This window comes from Tripterygium wilfordii, chromosome 22 (genome assembly GCF_013401445.1).
Source record: "Tripterygium wilfordii isolate XIE 37 chromosome 22, ASM1340144v1, whole genome shotgun sequence".
Classification (NCBI taxonomy): Eukaryota; Viridiplantae; Streptophyta; class Magnoliopsida; order Celastrales; family Celastraceae; genus Tripterygium; species Tripterygium wilfordii.
The window spans coordinates 575,046-593,474 of NC_052253.1; the positions used below are offsets into that span (position 1 = coordinate 575,046).

General features: G+C 39.1%; 2 protein-coding genes, 1 long non-coding RNA gene and 1 pseudogene across 3 annotated transcripts; all 4 read right to left on the reverse strand.

Moving 5' to 3' along the window:
* Window positions 1–764: 764 nt before the first annotated feature.
* On the reverse strand, window positions 765–4,122 carry LOC119990879 (G-type lectin S-receptor-like serine/threonine-protein kinase At2g19130). The gene is made up of 2 exons (XM_038837006.1): window positions 3,972–4,122; window positions 765–3,492 (listed from the first exon to the last, which is right to left on the reverse strand). Exons 1-2 carry the CDS (start codon window positions 4,120–4,122, stop codon window positions 995–997), a joined length of 2,649 nt encoding a protein of 882 aa, XP_038692934.1. The 3' UTR covers window positions 765–994.
* Window positions 4,123–5,045: 923 nt separating this feature from the next.
* On the reverse strand, window positions 5,046–9,402 carry LOC119991001. The gene is made up of 4 exons (XR_005466120.1): window positions 9,038–9,402; window positions 7,878–7,986; window positions 6,775–6,916; window positions 5,046–6,675 (listed from the first exon to the last, which is right to left on the reverse strand). It is a non-coding gene; the product is annotated as an uncharacterized LOC119991001 (long non-coding RNA).
* Window positions 9,403–10,585: 1,183 nt separating this feature from the next.
* LOC119991058 (G-type lectin S-receptor-like serine/threonine-protein kinase At2g19130) lies at window positions 10,586–13,828 on the reverse strand. Its single transcript, XM_038837242.1, has one exon. The coding sequence runs from the start codon at window positions 13,701–13,703 to the stop codon at window positions 11,217–11,219; it is 2,487 nt and encodes an 828-aa protein (XP_038693170.1). The 5' UTR covers window positions 13,704–13,828; the 3' UTR covers window positions 10,586–11,216.
* A 927-nt stretch (window positions 13,829–14,755) lies between these two features.
* On the reverse strand, window positions 14,756–18,418 carry LOC119991059 (annotated as a pseudogene).
* Window positions 18,419–18,429: the final 11 nt, after the last annotated feature.

The following is an 18,429-nucleotide window of genomic DNA, read 5'->3' on the forward strand; positions in this document are numbered from 1 at the left end:
TGGACCAAGACCACGCAAAGCCTCATGTATGCATCCTACCCCGCATTCGCATACACATTCATACATGCACATGCCTCATACCATATCGATCGTACACCTAAACCACTATCCCCTATCCTGACTCGGTCGCCCTACGACAACGGTCGTCTGAGATCGTTGTCGAACCTGACCCCGACAAATCGAATAGCCCAGCACACCTTAGCAAACAATCTGCAACCACCTCCTAACAACGAGCAGCCTGACCACTGTACAACCCTGATCTCAGCCAACCAGAATAGGTTGTGTGTCCTAACATTCGACACCACCTTCTCATATCTGCCTGCGAGTTGTACTATAGTACCCAGTACATCAGTCTTGGTCGGCAAGCTAATCCACTATAAAAGGCCCCCTCCTCCTCGGAGCGGGGATTGGACACTCAGACCCTTGCTCTCTCACTTTCTTCGACCTTCGGTTCATCGATAGCTCTCTGGCACCCTACATCCACCATTTCCATACCAGCATTCATATTTACGATTCTTATATTTTTGCTTTGACCAACCTGATTCCGATTAACTGACTTGAGCGTCGGAGGTTCTTTGACAGGTACCCCATCGGTGCCTAAGTTCTTCGATCTCAATCTTGCTTTGTTTCACAGGATCCCGTTGTAGAAGGCCTCCGTATAAATTACGTTGACTATTCAACGATTGTAGATTCGGGTATCTACAGCAACAAAAATGGATGTGGTGAAAATAGAAATAGAAATAGAGATGGAGCAGTAGAAGAAGTTTCTGGACTTCATAAGCGGAGTTAGCCATCTATTTTTATGATTCTGAGCTTGAAATCATACAATTATAAAATCTAGTATACAAACATATTACTCTACAATATACAATGAGCTATCTTCTCACTTTTATAATAAGAGCAGGGAGCAAATAATAAGAGCAGAGAGCTAACTTATGATGATGATCTAGGCTTCACTGACAAGCACATACTGATTACACATATCGTGGTCCTCTCATTGACCTAGTTGAGTGGTGGAACTAGTTGATGATATAATGCTTTGAGGCTGAGATAAAGCAGTTGATGTGCAGCTCTGTGTTAGGGAACTCTTGCCAGATGATGATGACTCCGTGAAAAAAATGATGTGCTCCTGTTTGTCAACAAACATCTGCAGAGACCTTGGAAGAGGGGGCATGCTTACATCCACTACCCCCTCTAGAATCTGAACTACCTGACCCATCGATGGCCTAAAAGTTTCATCGTCTTGGATGCACCAGCACGCGACTTTACAAACTCTTGTGAGCTCCGCGACATCAGCGTTTTCCTCCAGCCTAGGGTCTAACAGGCTAAGGACGTCTCCCCCTTGTATTATTTGGCTTGCCGCCCAAGATGGGAAGAATTTCACCTTCCCATCCTCAGATTCCGCTGCATTTCTCTTTCCAGATACAAGTTCAAAAACCATCATTCCATAGCTGTACACGTCGGCTTTGGGAGTTATTGCTACTCCTGAAATCCACTCTGGTGCTAGATAACCTCTTGTTCCTCTCATGGTTGTCAGGACCCTGCTAAATTCCCGCCCGACAAGCTTTGCAAGGCCAAAATCTGCCACTTTTGGACACAACTGAGCATCTAAAAGAATGTTTTCTGGCTTTATGTCACAATGTATGATGCACTCTCGACACTTTTCATGAAGATACGTCAACCCTCTAGCTGTCCCCAAAGCAATTTGGTACCTTGTTTTCCAGTCTAGGACCTTCAAGTTCTTTTCATGGAAAAGATGGGAATCTAAAGAACTGTTGGGCATGTAATCGTAGACCAGTAACCTTCTACTACCCTCTGAACAGAATCCACGAAGACGAACGAGATTGACATGCTGGATTGTTCCGATTGTGCTAACTTCTGTGCGAAATTGCTTCTCCCCTTGGCTGATGCTTTCTAGCTTCTTCACGGCAATGACACTGGAATCAGGCAACACACCTTTGAAAACAGAACCAAAGCCGCCTCCACCCAATTTCTCAGAGAAATTCTTCGTCGCATTTTGTAAGTCCCTGTACCCAAAAGCCAACAATGAGCCTTCTACTGCTTTTGCTTTTGTGGTTCTTCTCATTCTGTGTCTTATGTATATTAAGGCAAGAATGACTAGGAAAACAACTGCGCCTACTGAACCAACAATAACACCGATCATCATTCCTCTGTTATTGCTAGAACTCTTGAACTCTGAAGCTGCAAGCCTGATATTGAGAGTCATTCCATTTGAGCTACCTCCCGCAAGCTGTATTACACTCAGATCTCCAATCCAGATTGAACATCCGTTGCTGTCATAAGCATAAGCAGTGCAAGAGCAGTCCCTTAAGCAAGTTGATACGCATTCTTCGGAACTCCCAATAGCCTTCTTTTGTGAATCTTGTTTTAACTTCACATTGGGGGTGACTGCAAATTTATCCCTCTGGCCATTTGCAAGGCTAGTATTTCCACAATGCAGACTTGTTTTCCTCTCACAACCGCCAGAATAATCCCGCAAATCCCAATCAGTTTGTGACTTTGGTTCAAAACCTGTCAAACAAGTACATGGAACCTGCGAATTATCATTACAGCTTCCAAATGCCCCACAAAAAGAGTGAACTTCGCATTGTTGTCTTGGTTGTGCCCAAAACAAATTCCACTCTTTGGAGCTTTCTAACCACGACAGTTGCTGAATCCGGCCCGAAACATCCATCACAAACCGAGATATGATCGACTTATCTTTCAAAGAATAGGTGAAATACTTCTCATTCTCGTTTGTAACATAATTGAAGTCGTAGATATAGTTTTTTGACATTTCAGGGACTCCACTGAAGATTTCGTCGTTCCAAGTTCCACTTGTCCAGTATATCTGAGACCTGTTCCACAGTATATAATACTGGCTGGTCCCATTTGGGTCCAACTCGAGATTGAAGAGGCCTGGTGCAGGATCTTGTTCATTTTTCCATGAAAGGAGAAGCTGGTTTTCTCCAGTCCGTTTATTCATTCCAAGTTTGCCACCAGGGAGCCATGTATCTGTTGGATGATCAAGACTCTGCCATAATAAATCTGTTGAGTTAGACCCATCTCTCAGAACAAGATTTCCATCATCAAGAAGAGCGGCTTCTACTGGAGATGAACTGGTAGAGTTCACACTTGTTGACCAGATGGAACTTTTGGACTCGTCGAAGAGAACTAGATTTCCATATGAGATTCTCAACTTTGAAGAGTGTATATCAGTGATAGGTTTGTCTCTATTTGCCACCCAAACTATGGTTTTTGTAGAAACTTTACCGTACCACATGCCTATATAGTAGTAAGAGGAGGTACCTGGTTTGAAGAATCCAAGTACGAAATCCCCACCTGGAGAGACAAGTGTCTGGTAACCGGAGAGGGATTGGTTGCCAGATATGGTGTCGGCTGCAAAGGAGTGGTGAGAATTATGTGAAAAGTAGATGAAGATGACGAATACCAAGAACCATGGACTGTTCTTGGCATCCGTGGCTGCGCAATCTTATGTAGATGAGATAGATTTTCAAGAAACGCGGATATAGAATGGAATATCAAATATCTACAAGGTAGCAGATAGATTCATAATTTCATATAGGAAGGTAAAATAGCTGTCTGGACATACGAAGTCACGGGCTTCTACACCCGAGAGTCTGTATCACATTGGTGATTAGCTTCTTGACTTAACGAAAATGCCCCTGGGTCCTAAGATTGGATTGAACCAGTCAAACCTATAGGCCTTCTCTTTTCTTTCTTGTTTTCTACTCTACTAGTCTACTTTGCATAAAGGCTTGGTGAGACGTACATGACCAAGTCATGAAAGTGGAATTCGTAGTGGACAATTTGGTCATTTTCTTTATCATCTCAATAGAGACCGCAGTCTACGCTCCCAGACCTCGTCCGCACTAGACCAACCAAAATGTCAAATTTTGAAGATTTTCGAATATCACATTGACAGATCTCCTAGGATCAAAACTTGGAACTATCTTCGCCGAAACAATTGGCTGCTTCCAATAGTTCAATAGCTGATATTTCAGTTATCCAGTTGTTGAATTGTGAGTATAAGATTTCGGGTCGGTTTGATAAGAGTTTTTTACAGGCATTCATAAATGCTATGACCCATTCAAACAACATTTTTGAAATGCTACAAATTTCAAGCATTTTAATAACATTTACCTTATATTTGTCTCCTTTGTCCCCATTATTTATTCTTATTTGTATTATATCCCGATTATTTATTAAATATTGCTATTTTTATAAATTAATTAATTACTTAATTATATATTATAACAAAATTAATTAATTGTTTTTGTTTTTAACAAATTAATCATCTTTATTTTATTTTAATTAATTTTATTTATTTTATAAATTAATTTTTATTTTTAAGTGTCTCTATTACTATTAAAATGTATAATACTCTTGCACGTAATTTGTCATAATATGCTACACAATATAATTATTATCAATAAAAATTCAACCAAACATCACCAAATATTCATGCAGCATATCTACTATCAAAATTGTCCAACATTTCTGCTATCACCATTTCTACTAACATATTTGTTACTTTCAAAAAGTTTTACCAAATTAAGTCTTCATATGTGGCCAGCTCCCCTCAGATTTGTTCGAGCATAAAACTGGAATTCATACTTTATATATGAGTGAATTAACAAGCGATCACAACCATCAGTTCTGGTCAAACTCTATCCTCCATTTTTGATATAAGAGAGTGGAAACTGTCAATCCTAGATCAACATCAATCGTGGCCTACCATCAATCGAGTATTTGATGCAAACAGAAATCAACTTTTTGCAATAAAGCTGGCGGGCACAACTGGGTTCACATGGGGAACAACTATGGCCATTTATTTGACTCTGAAACCTACCATGGTACCTGGATATTCAATCTCCAACCATACAGAGTTGGCTCTAAAAGGGCCACGGGCTAGTGATCCTCCGATGCCTTTGTTTTGTTTTTGTTTTTTTGGTCTTTTTTTGTGCCAAAAGGAAAAACCTACACAACGTTAGCTCAGTATATATGTTTATGTTAGAATGTTTCGTGTAGAGTATTTCTAATTGTGAATTCTTTGTTCACGAGAGAGTAGAACTCTCACAATCTCTAACCGTGTTCTTCCATTTTGAATTCTTGGTAAATGTCATTCCATTTTATTGACCCTACTAATGTTGAAATGTCCAACATCAGTCAATTATAGCTCTCCCCCAATAAGTGATAGTCCATTAGAGTTCACTACTTTCCCAACTTGTTGAACACGCCTACCTCAACGACCCTGAGGTCAATAGTTCCAATTCCCTACGCCCCACGTAAAAACCTAGCTACAGAAAAGAAAAGGCATGCTCCATTACGACCAATAGATTTTTATCAAAATGAAAGGTGAAATTGAGTCTGGCCTGGAATATCAAAAATGACTTTATTTTCTTGTTAGTTATGATGTTTAGATTTGTGGCATAGATAGACGACTGACCAACTTATGAATGGAAGAACGTCAAAATTACTCGGTATTAGACAAATTAAATGTAGGGTAAGGCTAGATTTTTTTAAAAAAAAATTTAAAAAAATTTTACAGCAAGGCCTCAAAATTAAAAACAGCCTAAGAAACCACATATTTAAGCGGACGTGTATTCATCTTCTCCGGCCGTATAAGATTTCGGAAAACAAACAAGTCAGGCCCATCAAATATCATACCTAAATGTGCTACCTCTAAATAATATGACTTGATATAAAGCCTTATTGCCTTATTCTGTGCGTGTGTTCGGCTCAAATGTAACAATCCATTATTATTTTATATATTCTAAAAAATGTTCATTTTCTAGTCAATGTCCATTATTGCTTGACAGAAGACTTCTTAAGATCATATCATGAAATGGGAAAAAGATGTGCGCTTCAGTAGATATGAAGTTGTAATATATTCCCTCCACCTAAATGATTATAATGCAAATAGTACCTAAATTTAGTAAGGCCGTCTCAATGTTAATCAAAAAATGCACCACGACCACGAGTTAAATCAGACTGCTTGAAATAAGGGTTTGTCCAACTTGGTAGTTCTATCACTTCATGGTTGATACAATTATAAGCAATGAACTTTCGAATTCATCAGAAGAAAGTCAGCCAAGAAGAAATCTATTTAAATATCTGTTTGGTAGACTTATTTTCGATGTGGCTTTTAATTTCATTTTCCAAAAAACAAACAACAATCCCGAAAACATATGGTTGTCCATTTTAGAAAATGTGAAAAAAGAAAAGTAGCTAAAATCAGTTGAAAACATAAATGAAAACAAAAAGTAAAGACTTTCGTTTTCCGGAAAATAAAAATAGGAAAATGTGATTTTTACCATCAAAGAAAGATGTATGGATGAGATTTCATAAGAGTGTTTAGTTTTCGACTGAATCCGATAGCACAAGAAAACTTACGTAGTCAAATAATATGACATGGTACAAAGAGCATCCCCAACGTATGAATCTTGCTGAAAATTAATCAAGATACTTTAGAAACTAGGAAATAAAAAATTTTTAAAAAAAAGTTATTTGTGATTGTGTTTAGTTACTTAACATCCAGAATAGAGTAGGCAAAGCTTTTGACATTTTTATATCCTTTTTGGCTGAAATTCTTACCTTGTAGTACCATTGCACCAAGCAGGAGAAAATCCTAATAGATGACATGCCACAGTCCTGAAAAAACCATATTTCTGCCATGAACTTAAGCAGTACATACTACATACCGTTGGAGTGAAAAATATCAAAGGAAAGCAAAAAGGGCAATGATGGTACCAGAAAACCGGGACGAAATATTCACAAATGTATTGGCATGTCATCTGATAGCTGCGATGGCTGGACATATAAAGCAAATAATCATGGGTTCAAGCAGAATACATAAAGCGAATAACCATGGGTTCCAGCAGAGGTAAGGCTTCTGCAGTAAATAGAAGAACACCATTGTGAGGAAAGTATCATGAAAAATAGTGATAATGGTGAATGGAATATGAAAAAAAGTATTCACAAGGAAACTAGGGATAGACTTGCCATTGGCCAACAGTGAATTACTTTTACGTTCATATATTCTATGCATTCTAGAATCTAGCTTAATAGATACTGTGGAAGCATTCTTGCACCTCCAAAAGTCAAAATTGAACTTTGCAGTATATTTTCAACTGAAGATACTACTACTAAAAGCTACATGAAATTAAAATTTTGAAGCTCACTTGATTGATCGCAAACCTTGAAAAGTAATCAAATAGCACTTTCACTTTTCACAATCTTTGCTCCACATTGTTTCCGTCACAACACGCTCACCTTGCTCAGATAAACTCCTAAACAATTCACTATGGCTTGTTTTCCTCTTTGCCACATTAGGATTAAAATCTCTAAAACAATATTCAAGCTCTCTAGAGTATCAATACTAAAACTATAATGTGGAACAGCTTGTACTCTAGTAAGAGTTGTTTTGGTCGTAAAAATGTCATGAAATACAAGAAGATGCATGGTCTGCAAGCATTCTGGCCACACCCAAATCTATATAAGAGAAAACAAAACAGTGAACAACTGAACATAGTGCTCTCAAGAAAGATAGGAAACAAATAAAATAGGAATTTCAGCATCACATGTACTTCTCGGTTTGTAATTGAATCAATCTTTGAGCTGGTACAGGTGTAAAGGAGAGATGATAAAGGCAAGAAAACTTGGATGGGAAGTGAGGTTGCTTAGTTTTATTAAATTGAACTTAAAAACAATGGTTAAATCAGAAATGATAACATAAGCTATGAAGTAAGTACTTCTAAAGTTCTAATAGGACAAGCCAAAGAGGGCCAACTCATATATGACGAGTTCAGAATTGACAATGGCATCAAGAAGTAGCTGGACTAACAGAGATGGACCTTTGTTTTCATCAAGAGAGAAATTTGGATTAATAGATCTTCCTTCCCCCAAAAAGTCAATCCCAATGATGATGTCATGCTCCGGATGTGAAGCAATTATGTTTACAACCTGCAATCAGCAAGGGATAGAATCAGCATCTCAAAGGAAAAGGCTTGTGAAGTACTCTGGCTTTCCATTGGTGAAGTACTGCAACGCGCTACAGTAAATGATACTCATGCTAGATATAAGAAGTTGAAAAGACAAAGCATGAAGAGTGACTAAAGTTTTTTCCTCCCTGTTTCTTATTGTGTTACATTTTTTTTCTTCAAAGAAAGCTGCTTAAAGTTGTACATTCTGTAGAAGCTCCAAAGAAGTAATGTTGAATCAACTAATGTGCATACATTATACAACTTATCAGAGTATTGATTATGTGCATACAACTTGTCGAGATGGAAAAATATTTGATGGATTACAGTAGGTGTTATCCAAATAAAGGATGTGAATTACATCATTCTTGAGAGCATCACAGAGAATGGTTCTTCCTCTCTTTGCCCTCTCACTGTCTGCTTCCCAGCAAAAATCACCAGTATAAAGCAGGCAACCAAAATTTCATAGAACAAGAACATAACTGCACCTGGTAGATGATTGAACAACTGAAAATTTGAACAAAAAATTCTGCTAGCACAGGAAAATTTTAGTCTACAATGATAGAACCGATTTTCTCTCTAGACCACAATAACAGTAGTACATGCGATCTTGGTGATCTCTATCTTAACACCTTATCCATTTCCTAGAGTAACAAACTAAACGACTCAAAGTACGACACTATTTACTATATATCAAAGAATAAGGCCACCGTACTCAAACAAACTAGTTTTCTTTGAATGATACTAAGCAAGCGCTCACTCACATGAATAAGGAATATAAAATGAACTCTAAAGAAATCAAATAAGATTGAAAAAAAAAACAACTATAAGGCTAGAAAACATCAGATCTATCATAAACTGAATGTACGCAAACATGTCATATAATTGATCTCACTGTCCTAGCAAGCGATAATAGAAATCTTCAAGCTCAATTTAATTCCTTCTCTAGTCTGAGAACTAAAATCAAACATTTAATGTGCACTCGCGTACAATCGTGAAAATACCAGGGCAGTAATGACCATCATTGGCCATACCTTGCACAACCGTTACGGATCCAGACTAAGGAGAGACCAAGGAAACGGAGTAACAGGATCCATCGTCGAGGACGCGAAGCAACGATAGATCGAAATCGGGAAGAGTTTGGCGGTTAGTCGGGAGCAGAAGAGTGGACCCTGGACCACGCCGAGGTCGATCCTCTCGTGAGGTCCGAGTGAAGGTGTGTGAGGAAGTACACCTGACTACCCATCCGACCATCGATCGACCAAGATCAGGCCTTCTCCATCTGCGAGTGCTGCGTGCCTTCTGGGTTTTCTCCAGAGAGGACTGATCGCGATGGTTCTGTTTTGGCGGTGAAATTTGATCTGAAATTTTGAAGGCGCCTGGTCCATAATTTAGATTGGCGAAGAAACGACATCGTACTATTTATGTGCTGATGTGCCTGCGATTAGTGAAAGGCCCAGCCCATAAGATTTTCTTCAAACCCGTCTGGAATGCACTAACTGATTAATTAATCTCTCGCGAAAAGTTAATAAACTCCAACTTTTATCACTTTCTCATCATGCATGGAGTTACGCTACACTTCATCTCCGGCATGAGTAATCCTACGGATTCTAGTATTTGTCTCTCAACTATCTCAAATGTTGAGATTAATTTCGAGGATGTCATATGATCTTGGATTCTTGATGGATGGCAGATATATGACCAGTAAATATGAATAGTTGTAACTACATTTGTTGCTATTTGTTTTCTCCGTGCTTGTTGACATCGGTCTCTCAAGTTGGAGAGCTTTAGCATTGAAATGTAAATCTGGGATTCTATGTTTCTTTGAATCTTCCCCCTTCTTTTCCTTGCCTTGGGTGGATTAGTTTTGGTAGCCGGTCATACGGCATTATCGGTCGAATAAGCAGTGATTCCTGCTCGGCACTTGCTATAGAAGAAAGAAGCAGTTGCCCGTAATTTCCTCTGATTTCCAGCCACGTTCACACATAAATTAATGTTGGACGACAAGCTTGTGCTGATGAGTTTAAGACAGTAGAATCAGATGACAGCTTGGGAGCTTGAATTTGGGGAATATCTTGCAAAGTCTTATGCATTGTTTTACTAGAGGGCTGAACCAGTTTCTGATGGATCAATAAATAAAAGCTCAATGACTGCCACCACTAAATCTTCGTGCCAATGACCAGAAAATAGAATTGTTAAATCTTTGGAAAGGAACCACAGAAAAAAGACATGGAATGTAAGTTTAATCAAGTCATACGTTGTTTTCAAGCTGCCCTCAACCTATCCCACATTAGATGTCCAATCCAACCGTATCCAGAATGCTGGGAAGGAAAAGAGGATATTCCATACAAGCTTCCATAAGGCTCATTAACAATCATTTCTTATTGACAACCAAAATGAAAATTGCAACTGACGATCGAAAACTAAAGCCAAAACAAAATTGCAGCTAACAGCAGAATAATTTAAGTCTGTTACCAGAATAAATTGCTCTCTCTTTCAATTAGCCAAAAGTTTGGCTGCTGAGAGAACAGAGAAAAATATAACTTAGAGCAAATCCAATCAGAACAGTCCCAAATCCAAAAAATTTGAACAGCCGAGATTTGGTCATTCTTCTCCCACATTCCTTAATACTCAATAAGAGTAAATCTCAAGATTGAATTTTAGAAAACGGGGGGAAAGGTCATTTTTCATCATAATAATGATACAGCAAATCTCCGGAACAAGAGAAAACAAACAAATAGCCGAATATCATACTGTACACAAATCAAACGTAAAAAACTCGACTCCCATTCAAATTGTAGCTCAATATGAATTTCAGATGATGGTGATGAATCTGCCATGAGAGGTGCTAGAGCTGAAGTGAGCCACCGAGAATGTAAAGCTATTGGGGTTGGTGTCCATGGAGGAAGAGGATTCAGAAGAGTAGAATTCATCCTAAGCTGTTCTAGGCAGCAACTCCCAGGCCCTTTCACTTACCGGAATCTTGTAAAAGAGATTGTCCTGACAAGGCATACAATTTTTTATTGTCATAATAATACTGGTACTGGTCGGAAAGATTGAAATATTGACTACATGAGTTTCAGTAGAAATTATATTAGCCAGGTTACAATTATCATGCAGGTATATGCAATGCAATAATGAGATAGCCACTTGATGCTAAAATCTAAAGGAATCCTTTTGCCTTCTTCACGGCTACAACATATCCTGGTCCCCTCATTGACCTAGTTGAGTGGTGGAACTAGTTGATGATATAGTGCTTTTAGGCTGAGATGAAGCAGTTGATGTGCTGCTCTGCGTTAGGGAACTCTTGCCAGATGATGATGACTCCGTGAAAAAAATGATGTGTTCCTGGTTGTCAACAAACATCTGCAGAGACCTTGGAAGAGGGGGCATGCTTACATCCACTACCCCCTCTAGAATCTGGACTACCTGACCCATTGATGGCCTAAAAGTTTCATCGTCTTGGATGCACCAGCAAGCGACTTTACAAACTTTTGTGAGCTCCGCGACATCAGCGTTTTCCTCCAGCCTAGGGTCTAATAGGCTAAGGACGTCTCCCCCTTGTATTATTTGGCTTGCCGCCCAAGATGGGAAGAATTTCACCTTCCCATCCTCAGATTCCGCTGCATTTCTCTTTCCAGATACAAGTTCAAAAACCATCATTCCATAGCTGTACACGTCGGCTTTGGGAGTTATTGCTACTCCTGAAATCCACTCTGGTGCTAGATAACCTCTTGTTCCTCTCATGGTTGTCAGGACCCTGCTAAATTCCCGCCCAACAAGCTTTGCAAGGCCAAAATCTGCCACTTTTGGACAAAACTGAGCATCTAAAAGAATGTTTTCTGGCTTTATGTCACAATGTATGATGCACTCTCGACACTTTTCATGAAGATACGTCAACCCTCTAGCTGTCCCCAAAGCAATTTGGTACCTTGTTTTCCAGTCTAGGACCTTCAAGTTCTTTTCATGGAAAAGATGGGAATCTAAAGAAACATTGGGCATGTAATCGTAAACCAGCAACCTTCTACTACCCTCTGAACAGAATCCACGAAGACGAACGAGATTGACATGCTGGATTGTTCCGATTGTGCTAACTTCTGTGCGAAATTGCTTCTCCCCTTGGCTGATGCCTTCTAGCTTCTTCACAGCAATAACGCTGGAATCAGGCAACACACCTTTGAAAACAGAACCAAATCCTCCACCACCCAATTTCTCTGAGAAATTCTTTGTCGCATTTTGCAAGTCCCTGTACCCAAAAGCCAACAATGAACCGTCTACTGCTTTTGCTTTTATGGTTCTTCTCATTCTGTGTCTTGTGTATATAAGTGCAAGAATGACTAGGAAAACAACTGCGGTTACCGAGCCAACAATAACACCAATCATCATTCCTCTGTTATTGCTAGAACTGTTGAACTCTGAAGCTGCAAGCCTGATATTGACAGTCATTCCATTAGAGCTAGTGCCTGCGAGCTGTGTTACACTCAGATCTCCAATCCAAATTGAACATCCGTTGCTGTCATAAGCGTAAGCAGTGCAAGAGCAGTCACTTAAGCAAGTTGATTTGCATTCTTCGGAACTCCCAACATCCTTCTTCTGTGAATCTTGATTTAAATTCACATTCGGGGTGACTGCAAATTTGTCGCTCTGGCCATTTGGAAGGCTAGTATTTCCACACTGCAGACTTGTTTTCCTCTTACAACCGCCCGAATAATCCAGCAAATCCCAATCAGCTTGTGACTTTGGTTCAAAACCTGTCAAACAAGTACATGGAACCTGCGAATTATCATTACAGCTTCCAAATGCCCCACAAAAAGAGTAAACTTCGCATTGTGTTCTTGGTTGGGACCAAAACAAATTCCATTGTTTGGAGTTTTCTAACCAGGACAGTTGCTGAATCCGGCCCGAAACATCCATCACAAACCGAGATATGATCGTTTTATCTTTCAAAGAATATGTGAAATAGTTCTCATTGTCGTTGGTAACATAACTGAAGTCGTAGATATAGTTTGCTGTCATTTCAGGGACATCACTGAAAATTTTGCCGTTCCAAGTTCCACTGGTCCAGTATGTCTGAGACCTGTTCCACAGTATATAATACTGGCTGGTTCCATTTGGATCCAACTCGAGATTGAAGAGGCCTGGTGCAGGATCTTGTTCATTTTTCCATGAAAGGAGAAGCTGGGTTTCTCCAGTGCGTTTATTCAGTCCAAGTCTGCCACCAGGGAGCCATGTATTTGTTGGATGATCAAGACTCTGCCATAATAAATCTGTTGAGTTAGACCCATCTCTCAGAACAAGATTTCCGTCATCACGGAGAGCTGCTTCGACTGGAGATGAACTGGTAGAGTTCACACTTGTTGACCAGATGGGACTTTTGGACTCGTCAAAGAGAACTAGATTTCCATCTGAGATTCTCAACTCTGAAGAGTGTATATCAGAGATGGGGTTGTCTCTATTTGCTACCCAGACTATGGTTTGTGTAGAAACTTTACCGTACCACATGCCTATATAGTTGTTAGACGAGTTACCTGGTTTGAAGAATCCGAGTATGAAATCCCCACCTGGAGAGACAAGTGTCTGGTCACCGGAGATGGATTGGTTGCCAGATATGGTGTCGGCTGCCAAGGAGTGGTGAGAATTATGTGAGAAGTAGATGAAGATAACGAATACCAAGAACCATGGATTGTTCTTGGCATCCATGGCTGCATAATCTTCTGTAAACGAGATAGATATTTAAGAAACGCTGATATCCAGTGGCAGATCAAACATCTACAAGAAAACGAGGAGAGAGGAATGGGTCTCAAAAGGGGGGCAGATAGATTCATATATACCGAAGGAAGGTAAAATGGCTGTCTTGACATATGAAGTCACAGGCTTCTAGAACTAACGAAAATGCCCCTGGGTTCTCAGATTGGATTGAATCAGTCAAATCTATAGGCCTTTCTCATTTCTTTCTTTTTTTTCTTCGCATAAAGGCTCGGTGAGACGAATATGACCAAGTCAAAGGATGAATTCGTAGTGGACAATTTGGTCATTTTTCTTAACAACTCAACATAGACCGAAGTCTATACTCCAGACCTCGTGCGCACTATCTAAAAAGTCTACTTTTGAAGATTTTCAAATCTCACATTGACAGGACTCCTAGGATAAATAATTGGAGCAATCTTCGCAGAAACAGGTGTCCTTTCTAAATTTTCACCTGCGTAAAACCAACGAAATATCAACGTGGGATATGGTGCCACGTTGCTACACCAGTGTGGACGATTGATTATCAGGTTTTCTGTTGTTGTCGCCATTAATTGAGTAATCAGCGACATTGCGCGTGCTATGTGGCCAGCTTCCCTCAGATATGTTCGAGCATAAAACAGGAATATCATACTTTATATATGAGCGAATTAACAAGCAATCACAACCATCAATTCGGGTCAAACTCTATCCATCATTTTTTATATAATAGTGTGGAAAGTGGAAAGTGGAAACAGTCAATCTAGATCAACATCAATCGACGCCTACTCCAACATCAACAGTGAGTCCAATATTTGTTTATGTTACTCGAGCATTTGATGCAAACAGAAATCGACTTTTTGCAATAAAGCTGGAGGGCACAATTGGGTAAGCACATCAATGTTAATCAAAAAAAAATGCACCAGAAGTCAAACTAGACGGCTTGAAAAATGTTTTAACTTGGAAGTTCTATCACGTAATGGTTGATAAACTTATGAGCAGGTGACTTTTTAATTCATCCGAAGAAAGCAGGGAAAGAAGAAATCAATTGAAACATCAAGTAAATAGTGATTTTTACAATGAAAGATAGATGCATGGATGAGATGGCATAGGAGGGATATTTAGTTTTGACTGACTCAGATAGCACAAGAAAATTCATCTAGTCAAATAATATGACATGGTACAAAGAACATCTCCAAATCCTGAATCTTGCTGGAACTTGATCAAGAGACTTTAGAAACTACCAAAGAGATTCTCGAGAAAAAAGTTACTTCCTCAACATCTACCAGTAACATGCAGAATCAAGTAGGCAAAGCTTTTGACATTTTTAAACCTTTTTGGCTGAAATTCTTACCATGTATTGTACCTAGCAAGAGAAAATCCTAATAGATGACAAGCCACGGCCTACGAGTTCCTGCAAAAACAAGGTTTCTGCCATGAACTTAATCGGTACATACTACATACAATTGGAGTGAAGAATATCAATGGAAAGCGAAAATGGCAATAGTGGTACCAGAAAACCGAGACGAAATATTAGCAAATGTATAGGCATGTCATCTGATATCTTCGATGGCTGGATACATAAAGCAAATAACTATGGGTTCCAGCAGAGGTAAGGCTTCTGCGGTAAATAGAAGAACACCATTGTGAGGAACGTATCACGATAAAAAATTAAAAATAGTGTTAATGGTGAGTGCAATATATTAAAAAAGAGTATTCACAAGGAAACTAGGGATAGAGTTGGGCCACTTGGAATTGGCCAACAGTGAATCATCTCTAAGTTCACATATTATATGCATTCTAGAATCTAGGTTAATAGATACTGTGGAAGCATTCTTGCACCTCCAAAAGTTAAAATTGAACTTTGCAGTATATTTTCAACTGTGGATACCACTACTAAAAGCTAAATGAATATAAAGTTTTGAAGCTCACTTGATTGATCGCAAACCTTGAAAAGTAATCAAGTAGCACTTTCACTTTCCACAATCTTTGCTCCACATCGTTTCTGTCACAACACGCTCACCTTGCTCAGACAAGCTCCTAAACAATCCGCTATGTTTTTTTTTCCCTCTTTGCTTCATTAGGATTAAAATCTCTAAAACAATATTCAAGCTCTCCATAGTATCGATACTAAAACAATAATGAGAAACAGCTTGTACTCTAGTAAGAGTTGTTTTGGTTGTAAAAATGTCATGAAATCCACGAAAATGAATGGTCTGCAAGCGTTCTGGCCACACCCAAATCTATAGAAGAGAAAACAAAACCATGAACAACTGAACAGCGAAGCTCTCAAGAAAGATAAAGAACAAAATAGGAATTTCAGCATCTCATGTACTTTTTGGTTTGTGGTTGTTCCTACAATATTAGAGTGTGCATCAAATCAGCTATTTCGTTTGATAAAATTTAAACAGGACAGTTGAATCAATCTTTGAGCTGGTGTAGGTGTAAAGGAGAGATGAGAAAGGCAAGAAAACGAGGATGGGGCACAATATGTATACAGGATGAAGTTAGGTTGCTTAGCTAGTTAGCTTTAATAAATTGAACTAGAAATTAATGGTTAAATCAGAAATGGTAACTTAATTATTGAAGTATGTACTTCTAATAGAACAAGCCAAAGCGGGCCAACTCATTTATGAAGAAGAGTTCAGAGTTGACAATGGCATCAAGAAGTAGCTGGACTAACAGAGAGTCAGAGACAGACCTTTGTTTTCAGCATGCCAGAAATTTGGATATTAATAGATCTTCCTTCCCCAAAGAGTCAATCCCAATGATGTTGTCATGCTCTGGATGTGAAGCAATTATGTTCACAACCTGCAATCAGCAAGGGATAGAATCAGTGTCTCAAAGGAAAAAGCTTGTGAAGCACTCCGGCTTGCCATTGGTGAAGTACCACAACGCCCTACAGTAAATGATATTCATATTAATTGGCTACTGAAGCAGACTAAGTTTCATACAATCATACCTCACCAAAGCTTTGCAGAAATGATTAAAGAAAATCTGAGCATCTCTAGTATTGTCTTTATCTACATCATGCTAGATATAGCCATATAGGTAGTCGAAAAGACAAAGCATGAAGGGTGATTAAAGTTTTTTCCTCCCTGTTTCTTAGTGGCTAACATTTTTTCCAGCAAAGAAAGCTTCTTAAAGTTGTACATTCTGTAGAAGCTCCAAAGAAGCTATGTTGAATCAACTAATGTGCATACAGCTTAACAGAGTATTGATTATGTGCAACGTGTTCTGAGTTCATATTGTTAGTCAAACTAGGAGAGAATTTAAGAAAACAAAATTTGCGAGAAAAGTGAAACACCTGCTGAGCAGCAACTTCTCGAGATGGAAAAAAATATGGTGGACTACAGTCAGTGTTATCCAAATAAAGAATGTCAATTACATCATTCTCGAGAGCAATAGAGCATCACGTAGAATGGTCCTTCCTATCTTCGCCCTCTCACTGTCTGCTCCCAGCAGAAATCTCCAGTTTAAAGTAGGCAACCAATACATAACCGCACCTGGTGGATAATAAAAGACCGAAAATTTGAAAAGGAAAAAACATTTCGGCTGGCGCAAAAACATTTTAGTCTGCAATGATAGAGCTGCTTTTCACTCAGTAGTGCATGTGATCCTGGTTCTCTCTATCTTAACACCTTATCCCTTTCCTAGAGTAACAAACTAACACGAGTCAAAGCACTAGACTATTTACTGTATCTCAAACAATCAGGTTACCCTACCACACAAAACTTTGAATGATACTAAGCAAGCGCACACTCAGATGAATAAGGAATATATAATGAATTCTAAAGCAATCAAATAAGATTGAAAGAAAACAAAAACAAAAAAAAAAAAAAAACACTACTATTGTAAGGCTAGAAAACATCAGATCTATCATAAACTGAAAGTACGCAAACATGTCACATAATTGAGCTCACTGTCCTAAAAAGCAATAATATAAATCTTCAAGATCAATTTAATTCCTTCTCTAATTTCTAGTCTGAGAACTAAAATCAAACAGTTCATGTGCACTCGCGTATAATCGTGAACATACCAGGACACTGATGAGCATCAATGGGCAAAACTTGCACAACCGTTTCGGATCCAGACGGAGAGACCAAGGGAACGGAGTACCAGGATCCATCATTGAGGACGCAAAGAAACGATAGATCGAAATCGGGGAACTTGAAGGGGAAGAGTTTGGCGGTTAGTCGGAAGCGGAATAGCGGACCCCTGGACCACGCCGAGGCCAAGCCTCTCGTGTGGTTTGAGTGAAGGTGCGTGAGGAAGTACACCTGAATACCCTCCGACCATCGGTTCACCGAGTTCAGGCCTTTCTCCATCTGCGAGTGCGCCGTGCCTTCGCCGTTTTCAGAGACAGGAGAGTTATCGCGGTTGTTCTGTTTTGGCGGTGAAATTTGATCTGAAATTTTGGAAGGCGCTTGGTCCATAAATTAGATTTACAGAACGAGGAAACGATATCGTACTACTCATGCGCTGATGTGCCTATGATGAATGAAAGGCCCAACCCATTTGGCTGATATGCAGCCCATAAGCTTTTCTTCAAAACCTTCTGGAAGGGGATTCCGTTATTAAACTGACTAATTAATCTCACTCGACAAGTTAATAATCTCCCAACTTTTTATCATTTTCTTCTCATCACGAAAATGCTAAGTATACTGGTATTTTTTGTACGAGTTATCTCAAAATGTTGAGA